This window comes from Trichechus manatus, unplaced genomic scaffold (genome assembly GCF_000243295.1).
Source record: "Trichechus manatus latirostris isolate Lorelei unplaced genomic scaffold, TriManLat1.0 scaffold00046, whole genome shotgun sequence".
NCBI classification, from domain to species: Eukaryota; Metazoa; Chordata; class Mammalia; order Sirenia; family Trichechidae; genus Trichechus; species Trichechus manatus.
Genome location: NW_004443982.1, coordinates 13,683,492 through 13,697,531, shown reverse-complemented (window position 1 = coordinate 13,697,531; position 14,040 = coordinate 13,683,492). Strand labels below are relative to the sequence as shown.

General features: G+C 34.3%; 1 protein-coding gene across 8 annotated transcripts in view; it reads left to right on the top strand.

Annotated features, from left to right (window-relative positions):
- Nucleotides 1-14,040, top strand: part of USP9X (ubiquitin specific peptidase 9 X-linked) — a 141,305-nt gene that overhangs the window by 62,605 nt on the left and 64,660 nt on the right. For 6 of the 8 annotated variants that reach the window (XM_023731917.1, XM_023731916.1, XM_023731918.1 and 3 more), the window contains 5 exons: nt 2,174-2,326; nt 3,287-3,391; nt 9,038-9,244; nt 11,314-11,450; nt 13,206-13,354. In XM_023731917.1, coding sequence (XP_023587685.1) covers nt 2,174-2,326; nt 3,287-3,391; nt 9,038-9,244; nt 11,314-11,450; nt 13,206-13,354 — 751 coding nt within the window. The remainder of the gene's footprint in view (nt 1-2,173; nt 2,327-3,286; nt 3,392-9,037; nt 9,245-11,313; nt 11,451-13,205; nt 13,355-14,040) is intronic. The other 2 variants (XM_004376928.3, XM_004376927.2) reach the window with 1 other exon arrangement.

Here is a 14,040-nt window from a genome sequence, read left to right as displayed (position 1 = left end):
TTGATTCTTCTTTTATGAGTAAGAGTTTACTTATGACAAAAATCACAATAGCTCTAGTTAAAATTAGTAATACTAAAATTAAGTAACTTTTAGGAAGTATTCTGATTGATTTATGACTGTTTAATCCTGAGAACTTTTTGTAGTAATAACATAGTATAGTAATTATTTGGTAGTGATATGGATAACTTAGCACATCTTTGGTAAACTTATTGTTGAATGTAGGTGTTCTGAAGTAATTATTAGCTTGTCAGGAGGTGGAATTGGTTGAAATAGAATAGATAGAAGGGATCTTGGGAATGGATGTGGTAGTATTTGGTGTCGAATGATGTGGTCTATTGTTCATTTAACCAATTTCAGTTAAAGATTTTCAAATAATATAATTAAGGGGATAAGATCTATATGAATTAATACTATTTTCATGATTTTTAAGAACTTTATTTTTAAAGCACTTACATTTATTGCAAGTTTAGAGAACTATTTACCATAGATATTTGTATATGTTGTAGTTTTAAAATGAAAAAAGTGTGCCACTTAAGTTACTCAGCCAGTATTTTGTGAGTGTGTACTGTGTGACAGTACTGGGGAGACATTTGTAGAAGAACTGTCTCTGTCCTAAAGGAGCCTTAGTTTAATAGGGAAAATAATTACAACGTGTGAAAGGTATATGTGGGGCTATAGCCAGAAGGTGGAAATGACCCAAGTGTCCATCAACAGATCAATAGATAAAATGTGATATATACATACAATGGAATATTATTCAGCCATAGAAAAAATGAAAGTCTGATACATGCTACAACATGGATGAACTTTAAAAAAGTATGCTAAGGGAAATAAATCACACCTAAAAGGACAAATATTGTATGACCCCACTTACATGAAATATTTAGAACAGGCAAATGCATAGGACCAAAATTTATTAGTGGTTAACAGGGACTGAGGGAAAGGGGGAATGGGGACTTAATGCTTAAGGGATACCGAGTATACGTTTGAAGTGACGAACTTTTGGAAATAGTGGTGATGGCTGTATATACGATATGGTGAGTGTAATTAGCGTCACTTAATTGTACTCTTTAAAGTGGTTAAAATGGCAAATTTCTTGTCATACATAGTTTACCGCGATAAAATTAAAACAGTACGTGGAGGATGCTTGGACACTGGTCCAGTGTTTGGGGTCAGTTGGTAGACATCTGTTTTTGTATATGTGATTTGTCTGTGTTTTGAAAAGTCTAGCACAGAGCTGCTCGAAGTATGGTCTGAGGATTGATGTGGTCTTTGATCTGTTACCAGTCTAGATAAGCACAGAAGATGACATTAAATGTTTAGAAACTTTTGCAGCAACTTGGCATTTTGCACAACATTTTTATTGTATCTTATAAAAATATGTCTGCAACGGATTAGAAATAAAACTGGTTCTTTACCAGTTGAGAAGTGTGCTTATATAGTTCATTTGGGGACCAACTACTTTTTATTCTCAGTAAGTGAAATACTGTAAAATCATACAGTGTGGATTATTATTTTTTTGTATCATGAGTTAGTACTTTCTTCTATTGGTGGTAGATACTAAATACCAACCAAGCAGCATAGCTTAGTGTTAGAAAAATACAGATTTTGAAAGCATGCGGACTTGCTTCAGATACCAGTTAACAACACTTTAAAGCCTTCCTACTTCCCTATAATAGGTTAATAGCATCCCTCACTAGGATTGTTTTAAAGCTTAGGTAGCTAATGGATAATCAGTTAATGAATAAAAGTAAAAAATATAATAGGTGCCTTTTCACCCAAGATGAAAACATAATTCTGTAGCAAAACTGGCATGAATACAAGGATCCTAAAATTGAACCTGTACCCACACTACCTAAACAGTGCTGGTTGCTGCACTTAAATATTTTTCTGATTAAATGCTGGGGTAGAATCTTTCCAGTGATTTCAGTTTTTCTAATTCATGAAAGCATTTCTGTATGTGAAAATTAAGCTCTATGAAATTGTTGTAATGTCTTCAAAGTTTTAACATTAACTCAACAGGTAGAAGCCTGTTCCATTAGTGTATTATAGCTTGTGAATGTATTTTTTGGATTCGGATAAATGTTTAAACATATGGACGATACTTTATATATATAATTTTTTAAAAACTATTTAGTTTCTGTTTTGAAACAATTTTTTGAATTGTATTTAGGAATGGATACAGCAGAATAATATCTTATCCATAGTCTTGCGAGATAGTCTTCATCAACCACAGTATGTAGAAAAGCTAGAGAAGATTCTTCGTTTTGTCATCAAAGAAAAAGCTCTGACTTTACAAGATCTTGATAATATCTGGGCAGCACAGGTAAGGAATTTAAAATGATGACTATTTTTAAAAGAAAGATAGTTTTTAACTAAAGAAATAAAGACATTTGTGAAATGGATGCAGGCTTATATTGTTTGAGTTTAAGTAAGTTTAAATGCTTGTTGTCTATTGAAAGAGTGTAAGGCATCTCTGTAATTTTGTTTCCTCATAAATCTAATGGAATGGGGGAAAAAAAAACCCTGCAATGTCAGACAAGTCAAATCACCAAACTACTTATAAAGACCCGTAATAATTATTCTAAAAATTTTTAACTTTTCAGAATGATAAGTTTCAGAGCTGGAAACTATGTAACTCCTTTGATTATCTTAATGATAGATTCCTACTCCTGGATAACTTGGGATTGTTGAGTTCTAGATTACAAAGCTTTGTTTTCTGTTTTTTTGGGGGGGGGGTCTATAAACCAAGAAAATATTCACCTTTGAGTGCTTAAAGGTTCCATCTTTGAAACAATACCATTAAAAAACCAACCCCATTGCCGTCGAGTTGATTCTGACTCATAGCAACCCTATAAGACACAGTAGAACTGCCCCATATTGTTTCCAAGGAGCAGCTGGTGGATTCGAACTGCCAACCTTTTGGTTAGCAGCTGAGCTCTTAACCACTGCGTGACCAGGGCTCCACAATACCATTAGTGTGCCTTGTTTTTTTCCTACTTGCAGTATTCAAATTGACATGTTAAATTGAATAAAAATGTACTAAAGGTACACATGAATTCCCAAAGTACACATTAACAATTTCTGTCAGGAAATCAAGTTACTAAGTTTTAGATGTCAGTTCTAAAGCATTTAAAATGTTAGTTATTTTCTTATGTTACACAGTTAGATGAAAGAGATGGAACTATTTTATTAATTGATACTTGTTATCAGGCAGTCTGTACTACTTATGTGTTATTCAAATTCTAGTATGCCCTGGTGTTCTTTGTTTTTGTTTTCTCAACAGGCGGGGAAACACGAAGCCATTGTGAAGAATGTACATGATCTGCTGGCAAAGTTGGCATGGGATTTTTCTCCAGAACAACTTGATCATCTTTTTGATTGCTTTAAGGTAATAGTTAACATAGTAAAAGTATTACCATTTCATTTTAAATAGAATTAATTAATTTAGATCCCTGAGTTGCTCTTAATCAATAAATGCTTTAATAGAAATAAACTATCTCTGGTGTGAAGGAATTGCCATTGTTTTCTTTTCCAGTGAGACCTTGGTATTTGTTTTTATAATAATAACCCTGATAAATAACGAATCTCTCTTTCCAGTTATCATTTTGGATTTATTTCCTTTGGCAGTTTTTATTTTTGTTAATATGTTCAAGTAAACCATGAGACTGAAGGGAAGGGTGATGGGTCGCAGTGAAAAATGAGGGGTATTCTGATATTCTGGAGTCTAATGCACAGGCGAATCAAACCATGCCTTAATGGAAATGTAATTCATAAAGTAGCCTAAGAACTCCTACAGTTATATCTCCATTGGTGTCACTGTACACTTTTTAAGGCCATGTTGTATAGTTGTCTCTGTCCATTTGTTAGGGATGGTTTTGTAAAAGCCCAAGTAGTTGGTGAATTTGCAGATCAAGAACATAAGACCTTATGACAGTGTTAAAACATGTTCTGTTAATATCTGGCATTAGATCACCAAGGTTTCTCATTCAAAATAACAATTATACTGACTGCTGATGGGAATATATGTTGTGGCAACCACTTTGGAAAATAGTCGCCTTTTTGGTAAAGTGTAAAATTCTTATGTCTTTTGGCCTATTAGTTTGACTTCTGAATATATACCATAGAGAAATTCATATGCACAAGGATATAAAGGTCAACAACATTTGTAGCACAATTATTCTTTAATAGCAAAAACTGTTATGGAGGTTGGATAAACAGTAGCATGCATAGATAGATTGTGGTATGTTCGTGAAATAGAATACTTCATGGCAATGAGAATGAACAGATTAGATCAACTCAACCATATGGATGAGTCTTATAAACAGAAAGTTGAAGACAGGAATGGTCACACAAGAACTTGTGCAGCTTGTTGCCATTAACAGAAACTTAAAAAAAAAAAAAAAAAAAGCCCCACCTTGCCTCTTGAAATACTGCTTACCATGTGTTCTTATTGACGTGGGTAATAGTTACATAAGGTCCGGGAGTGATGCAAGTGATTTGCAGTCAGCTGCTCTCTAAAGCATGGCAGTTCAGATCCACTCAGCGGTGCTGCAGAAGAAAGGCCTGGCAATCAGCTGTAACGATTACAGCCAAGAAAACCCTATGGAACGGTTGTACTGTGTAATACATTAGGTCACTATGAGTCAGAATCAACTTTATGGGTTTTTTTTTTTAAATAGTTACACAGGTGTTTGCATTATGTACTGTAATAATAGTATATGTTTACACATTTCTAGATGTGTATTTCATAATAGAAGAAAAAAGTAATACCAATTATTGTCTTCCACCCTACACCTATTAAATTAGAATTGCTAGGTATGGGGCCTGGGAGTCTGTATTTTAAGCAAGATTCTCAGATGAATCTTAACCACATTAAAGTTTTAAATCACTGCCTGATGATAAAATTCAGTTTGAAGATAACAAGTAATTGAGTGAATCCTTGAAAACTGTTACACATTTTTTCATCCATTGAAGTTCATCAAAGGCCAAAACAAACCAGTTGCCAGCGAGTTGATTCCAACTCGTGTGTCAGAGTAGAACTGTGCTCCGTAGGGTTTTCAATGGCTGATTTTTCAGAAGTAGATAACCAAACCTTTCTTGGGAGGTGCCTCTGGGTGAAAGCGAACTACTAACCATTCAGTTAGGAGAGGAGTGCGTTAACCATTTCCACCACCCAGGGATTCCAGACATCAAAAGCAGCCAAGGAAAGAGTAGAATTAGTTATCATGGGTACTGTAAAGTTAATTGCCCTTCATTTTTTATCTTGCAGTGACTTCTGAAATAGTGATACATGACCAATGGTGGCAGTGCTGGGAAAAGGAAAGAAAGGGGTCAATTATTGTTGTATTCTCCAGACCTTTCTTCTTCTCAGAGTGGTCTAAATGACGTATTTTTATGCAAATAATGTGCCTTCTGTGTTTGCCAACCTTGTCCTCCCTCCTCCACTGTGAGGTACTTATGCTAATTTTTTTTTTTTTTTAAAGTGACACGTAAAAATAATTGGCATAGCGGCACTTATGAAAATATCCCATGGCGGGAGGACACGGCAAACACAGAACGTGTGCGTTATTTGTGCAAAAACGCTTTAATAATAATAACAATAATTTCACTATCTTTACTTTTTTTCCCCTTTGGCTTAACATACGTTTATTGAGCACCTATTATTTGGTAACAAGCACTGTCTTTTGAGGTGTTGCTAAACTGAGCAATTCTTAGGGAGTGTGTCTTGAAAGGCCCTGTTAAAGATGCGTTAAAGGAAACCTGAAGTCTAGGTCACTTTGTAGTCTTTGTTTTCCAGAGTGGTTATACCAAAAATTATGGTCCCATCATGAGTTTCACGTCATTGCCAGCACTTGTTTTGTCAGAATTCTGAATTTTTGGCAATGTGTGTGGTGTGAAATGCTATCTCATATAGTACTGGTTTTTATATTCTTGGACTTTAATGAGGTTCATATGTTTTTGAGCTATTCCCATTTTCTTTTTTGTGAAATACCTGTTCAAATCTTTCGCATAATTTTTTCTATTGGGTGGTTTGTGTTTTTCTTACTGACTGTAGGAGTTCTTAACATATTCTGAGTGCTAGTCCTTGTCTGTTCAAATGTTGCAAATAATTTCTCCCAGTTTGCAGTTGTCTTTCTCACTTGCCTTACTTTGGGTGAACAGATGTTCCTAATTTTGCCTTTCCACATGTGGTAATTTTAGTATATATCGCTAATAGATGAGTACATGAAGAAAAATTCACAATATCATTATCATACCTAAAAAATTAATAATTCCTTAGTATTGTCAAATAGCAGTGTTAAAATGTCGGCACTCAAAGCCTAAAACTATGTAACTTAATTCATAGCCATGAAAAATAAAACAGTTATGCATATGAAAAATTAAATAAATGTACATTTAAACTAAATGGATTTACCACTACAAAATTTGCAAATAGTTAAAGTTTATAATATGCAACTGTTTTTTAGGTTGTAAACTTTATAGAGAGCCATGAGGCAATATATATGTGAGCCTGAAAAATGTCCACATATTTTAAACCATTAATCCCACGTCCAATATTCTGTCCTGTAGAAGTAAATGGATATGTGAATAAAGATTTCTTTCTTTTATGGGGGGAAAAAAAGCAGTGTTAAAACTTCAAATTATCTCAGGTTATATTTTATTTTAGAAGTTTGTTTGACCCAGGATCCAAATATGGTCCATACTTTGTAATTGATTGATACATGTTTTAAGTCTTTTTGAATCTATAGCTTTCCCCCTTTATCTTTTTTCTTCCTTTACAATTTACTTTTTGAAGGAAACAGATTGTTTGTTGCCTTGATGTATATCAATAGTTTGATATAAAGGCTTGGTGTCCTCCCCCACTTTTGTTGGAATACTTCATAGGTGGTGATGTACTCCTGCCTCAGGAGGCACATAAAGCCTGGTTGTCTCTTTATAAAACGTTAGCCAGATGTTCATAATTGTAATATAGTTTAATATTACAGTCTTTTCTTATAACCTTAGCAGTTTTAATCTTTCTTTCATTATTTTGAGGGGACTAAGAGGAATTAGGAAGAGCCCTGGAGGTACAGTGGTTAAGTGCTTGGCTCTTAACAGAAAGGTTGGCGATTCGAACCTACCCAGAGGCTCTGTGGGAGAAAGACGTGGCAATCTGCTCCTGTAAAGATTACCACCTAGAAAACCATATGGGGCAATTTACTCTTTCACATAGAGGAATTAGAAGCACTCAGGCTGTCTTCCAAAATGTTCCATATTTATCGGTGTAAATGCCTGTGTAATAACTCCATTGAAAGGATCTCCTGTAATTTACTTCATCGTTCTTCTACTGTTGGACATTAGGTTGAGTTCAGTTAATTTTCCAGTAAACATTGATTAGCAACTATATACACAGCTTTTCCTGTACTGTTTAGCAGCATTCCTGGCCTCACCCACTAGATGCCTTGAATACTCCTTCATGACACTTCCCTCCTGTTGTGACACCCGTGTTACATTAACTGAGTTTTAAATTAACCATTTGAGCTTTAAATGAGTATTCTATTGCCTTTTAAATTGAAACAGCATTGTTGCATTATTTTTGTGTAAGTTAGATGATTATTGTTATTGGTTGATAAGTTTGTCACAGACTTTTTCTGTGTCTTTATGGTTTTGTTTTCAAATGTGTAATGCACATGATCTAATCTTTTTCATTTATTATGAAAAGTAATAGCAAGTTGTTTTTGCCATCTTTTAATATAGTTTTTAAAAGTAATATTATCTTTAAGGTGAACATTGACATAGCAAATCAGGTTCCCATTTAACAATGTCTACACAGATTTTTCAGTGATACTGGTTACATTTTTCACAATGTGTCATTCTCTTTCATTCCGTTTTGCTTGCACATTTTTAGTACTCTAGTTTCCTTGACCCCTTCCCTACCTTTTCATCTTTGGTTCAGAGTAATTTTTGACCATTTGGTTTCATATAGATGAATTTTTAAAGGAGTTCATTTGTTCCTCATGAGTGATATTCTTTATTTTATGAGCCAGTCTGTTAACTAGCTAAAAAGTGAGACCTCAAGGGATAATTTCTGTTTAAGGTTTAAAGAGTGTCACTGGGTGATAGTCTCAGGAGTCCTCTAGTCTCAACCAGACCAGTAAGTCTGGACTTTTTAAGAATTTGAGTTTTGCTCCACATTTTTTTCCCATTCTATCAGGATCCATCTATTGTGACACTGATCAGAATGAATGGTCAGTAGTGGTAGCTGGGCACCATCTAATTGTTCTGATCTCAGGGTATATGAGGCTGTGGTTCGTGTACGTTATTAGTCCTGTAGACTACTTTCTTCTCTGAGTCTTTGGTTTCCTTCTTTCTCTTTTGTTCCAGATGAGTAGAGACCAGTAGTTGTATTTTAGATGGCCACTTGCAAGCCTTTAAGACCCTGGACACTACTCACCACTTTGGAATGTAGAACATACCACTTTATGAAACTATATTGTGCCAGTTAATTGAGTTGTCCCATGAGACACTGTGGTCCTAAGCCTTCAAACCCAGAAAACAAATCTTGTGAGATGTTTGCTTCTCTTAATAAAATTTTAAAGTCTTAAGTAACAGACTGGATTTAAGGCAGTGGTTCTCATCCAGGGGCTATTTTATTTGGCCCTGTCTGGAGACATTTTTGGTTATCACAATTAGGGGGAGGAGTGTACCTCTGACATCTAGTGGGTAAAGGACAGGGATGTTGCTAAATATCCTACCATGCACAGGACAGCCCTCTACAACAAAGAATTTTCCAGCCCAAAATGTCACTAGCGCCAAGGTTGAGAAAACCTGGTCTAAGTAAGGTATTTAACTGTAAATAGAGGATTTTCTCTTTTCCTGAAATTGAAGTCTGCCCTCTGAGTACTATTAAGTTTTATCCCTCAGATATTACTTGAATAATTCTGTACTCAGCTATGCTGTTTTTCTCATGAATTGAATGTAGTTAACCCAGTGACAGTTTAAGCAGTGAGAACCAAATATGTGTTGTTTTCATGTCATTCAAATTTTTTTCTAGGCCAGTTGGACTAATGCAAGTAAAAAACAACGTGAAAAGCTACTTGAGCTGATACGGCGTCTGGCAGAAGATGATAAAGATGGTGTAATGGCACACAAAGTATTGAACCTTTTGTGGAATCTGGCCCACAGTGATGATGTCCCTGTAGACATTATGGATCTGGCTCTCAGTGCCCACATAAAAATACTAGATTATAGTTGCTCCCAGGTAAGGGCATGTTCCTTGGTTCACTTTCTGTGACCTTTTTCCACATTTAGGATGGCTTAGTTACAGGATAGTTTCAGGTTTTTCTGACATTGTTACTTTTGAAATGATCTTTAGGAATTGGCTTATTTTTCTTCAGATTAGTCTGCCTTCCTCTTATGTCTCTACAGCAAGGTTTGTATAGAAAATAAAGCAGTTTATTTTCCTTGGGAGAAAGTATATACAAAACAGATTACTTAGTGATAGGATTTCAAGTGTATGGTGCTGAAATACCAGTTTCAAATAGATTGTAGAACATTAAAACTGATTAAGGACTTTTAGAGGTAGGAGAAATTAGATTTTCCTTGCACATAGGAAGTTAATAAAAATTAATGGAATTTCCTAAAAAATAAAACAGTGCCTTTCCTATGAGCAAATCACACAACAGCTTCCGTGTATTCTAACTTGTAGCATGATGTATCTTTTAACATACAGTTAAATGAACATTCCTGAACAATTAATTTCCTACTTGTTAATAAACGTATTGGCTACACTGATGAACTGAAATTTAGGTTAAGAGCTAGGAAAATAAGTAGGTATGTCTGATTCAGATAATACTCAGTTTTTTAATTATGCTTGATTGTGACGGACAGTTCATTAAGTAAAAAGAACCTTGAGTTTAAATTATTTCACTAAACTGAGAAAACCCTCTGGGGAATCGTGAATCAAAGCAGTACATTTGCTATCAAGAGTTCAACTAGTAGCGCCTTCTTTAATTAGCCATTAGTATCAGTGCCCGGCAGAGTGTTTTCCACGTTAATCCATAAATAGTTATTGAATTTCACTGAACTTAGTAGAATATTGCCTTTTTTAGCTTCATCCTTCATTTTCTGTTTGGGAAACAAATCTTTAAACATTGTTATCCAACTTCCCCACCCCCCAAGCTTTCAAGAGCATGATATATTTGATCATATGTATAAATGCTTTAAAAGCCTCATAAATATATGCACACTGTTGAAGCCAGCAATTCAATTTATAGAAATTTCTTCTTAGAATTGATGGGAAAAGGGCACAGGAGAGATACACACAAGGACATTTATTAGTGTTTATAGACATGGATACTTGGAAACGTCCTGAATAATTAGCAGTAGTTTATACAATCTATTAGACAGCTATTAAAAACTGGCTATTGATGTGGAAAGACTTTTACTGATAACAGAAAGTGTTTGATGCAAAACACTTAGAGTATGAACCTAGTTTTGTTACCAAAAAAAAAGAAATGTGAAGGTATTGTAAAAATAATCCCAAATGTTAGGAGTTGGGATGTATATGCACACATGCGTGTATGTAATTGCTTTCCTTTTCCAATACATACACATAAAATAATCCAAACTTACAAATTTATTATGTACCCAAACCTGTACTTCTGATTACTATTAACTTAAAGAGTGAATAAAGTATGAGAAATGAAATATTATTTGAAACAATTTTGAGTTTTACAGCATTTGTAATTTGTAACTGCTAGTGCCTGTCCTTGTCCCTTTCTCTCATTTTGTGTGTGGATATGTTTTTTATTTTGATTTTTTTTTTTTAAACGTGCATAGTTGTCATGCCATTGTTTTCCTGGTAAAATATAAATTTTCAGTGTTACTGTGTTTAGAAAAATGTGCTAAAAACAAATTCATAGAGTAACAATCAGTTCTTAGACTACTGCTAAATTTTGTGATATGGTAGAATAGCTTAAAATATTGCATAATACTGAATGCCCACCTTATGGAAAACTTTTAAAATCAAACTGTCAGTGTACCTAACACTTAGGATCTGTACCTTTGTGTAGCTATGTCTGAGTCCATGTGGTACTGAGCTTTTATAATAGTCCTTGTCTTTTTGGAGTTTCGGTAGTAAATGTGAAATAAAAATATGCTTAAAGGATTTTTTTTTTTTTTTTTTACATTAAACTCTTTACTACAAGTACAAAATAATCCTTTGATGGTAATCTTAGAAGTAAAGCTTCTGTTTTATTATTCTCAAAATAATTTGAAGGTAGAATATTCCTGAGTATTGATCTATGTAAAACATTGAAATTGTTTAAGGACCGTGACACACAGAAGATCCAGTGGATAGATCGCTTTATAGAAGAACTTCGCACAAATGACAAATGGGTAATTCCTGCACTGAAACAAATTAGAGAAATTTGTAGTTTGTTTGGTGAAGCACCTCAAAACTTGAGGTAAGGCTTTTAACATAGAGAGAATTTCAATATTTTTATTTATGTATTACAGTATATCAGTTGGTAAAAGCAAATTTCAAAGAAAGAAAATTAGAGTGAGTTAACAGGAGACTAAGACAGGAGTTAGTTTGGAACAAAAGAAGAATCCATCATACCCACCTTCTTTATTTTATTCATGAGGGAGCAATCCACTGATAAAGTGATAAGTATCAGAATCAAGACAGTAATAATTGCCTTCAGGTTCTTAGTTCACAATTCTCTCTTATTTCCAACAAGTGTGCCAGACAGTTTCATGGCATGTGTTGTGCCTATTAATCCCACTACTCATTTCCTTTTATCCTTCCTGCCTTTATTTCCCTCTTTGCTCAGTGTCCACCCTTTATTCTACATTGTAGTAGTATTTCTTACAAAAATTTTTTTTCTGACTTATTTTAGCTAAATTTCTGTACTTAAATGTACTATCTTAGATGCCAAATTCTGGTTACTGGAAAAATTTCTCCTTGTGTTTTCTGGTAATAAAAACTGTTACCATCTAGTCAGTTCCAACTCATAGCGACCCTATAGGACAGAGTAGAACTGCCGCATAGGGTTTCCATGGAGCGGCTAGTGGATTCGAGCTGCCAACCTTTTGGTTAGCAGCCAAGCTCTTAACCATTGTGCCACCAGGGCTCCTTTCTGGTAATAGATAGCATGAAAAGGAAAAACAATGCAGAAAGAGTTAGTTGTAGTGGAAAGAATATTCACAATGGAGCCAGGATTCCTGGGTGTGAACTTTGTGTCTAACCAGTCATATGATCTTAAAAAGGCTCTCCAATCTTTTAGAAACTTAGTTTTCTTATGCATGAGATTAGATGATTGCTCAGATCCTTTACAACTCTTAGACTGCTGTAATTATGTGTTAAAATTAAGAAAGACTACATATGTTTTATGTTAAACTCAAACTTCCTGTTTATTTTTTTCCCAAGTCTGGAAAAAAAATATGAATTTGAAAAGTTACAGGGATAAATGCTGACTGAAATTTAGACATATACCTTATTAACAGTGATATTTATTTAAGGGACGTATTTTAAGTGTATTTGGCCCACTGTATATATGCCTTTTGTCCTTTCTGAAATAAATCCATTTGTCTCTTTTAGATAGTGGTTTACATACTTTTCCCAAAAATACAGTGGCTTCATCTCCATTAAAATAGTAACAGTTGTGATAGTTGATTGACTTTCATGAAGGTGGCAAAATAGGTTGGAAAGGAACTAGATGTCTTTCTGGTGACACCTATGGGCAAACTTGGCTACAACCAGGTGTCGCAGAATATACCCCGAATGGCTGTTAAATAAAATTTTACTTAAACCATTTTCTTTTGGTTAAATTCTTCAGTATAATCACAGCATAATATTTGTGATTCTTTTCTTACAAGGAATGCTTTCATTTTGTAATTCTTGAAATAATCATGTAGACTTAGCGAGTGCTTTGGTACTAGTATAATATAGGGGTAGACTATAGAAATCAGTCCATTGAAGTAGACTCCCATGGGATGAGGTTGGGAAATATTGATGTATAGTTTTCATGTAAAATTAAAAAACTATTTTTTTAGGCATTATTTTAAATTGCTTGCTGTTGTCATTAAAGGAAGTAAATGGACAAAAATGTAATTCTGTTATGAATGAAACCATTTTAAATGTTTAAACTAGTAACTGAATTTATATTGTATAAACTTCTGATTACAACAGAGTTTAATTGCCTAATTATATTGTTAAGTTCTTCTCGTTTCAGTCAAACTCAGCGAAGTCCCCATGTATTTTATCGCCATGACTTAATCAATCAACTTCAGCACAATCATGCCCTAGTTACTTTGGTAGCAGAAAACCTCGCGACTTACATGGAAAGCATGAGACTGTATGCTAGAGGTATGTACTGTAAGCTAAGGTTAACTATGGGAAGTAACAGCAACTTCCCAGCCATTTTTTTGTCTTCATTAATTGCTTTAGAAATGATAGCATACTTATTTTAAAAGATGCAGGATAATTGGTTTTATTAATTGTGTTTCTTTATGAGCTTGCAATCCACTTACCCCCAAGTTTTACACAACCTAAACTCTAGGCCAGCATTTCAAGACTCTTTACTAAACTAAGAGCCTTCCCTGCTCTCCTTGTTAAACTGATTTTTTTTTCTCCCCTGCCTGGGAGCTCTGCCTGCCAGTGTTACTATTGGTTGTTACCTTCTTAGGTATATACTTGACTCATTTTCAACCTTTTTTTCTTACTACTACCACCTTTAGTTTTTCAAGAAAACTTGACTCAAAACTCACCTGTAAGAAATCTTCTGTTAATAATTTTGTCTAAGTCTGATTTTACATATATTAAAATTCTTTTATAATCTTAAGTCTGTTTCATAAGTGCTTTGGACTTTACGAATTAAAAATTCACAAGAATAGAGACAGAAGACTGTAGGAATCATGATGTCTTAATTGGTTCTCAGACTTTGAAATTGTTTAAACATGTTAGGGTAAAGTTTCCTGTGATTTCAACAGACAAGGTGTTGGAGCGCCTGCCATATGTGGAACCCTGTTTCAATACTCTTACTCCCTCTGACA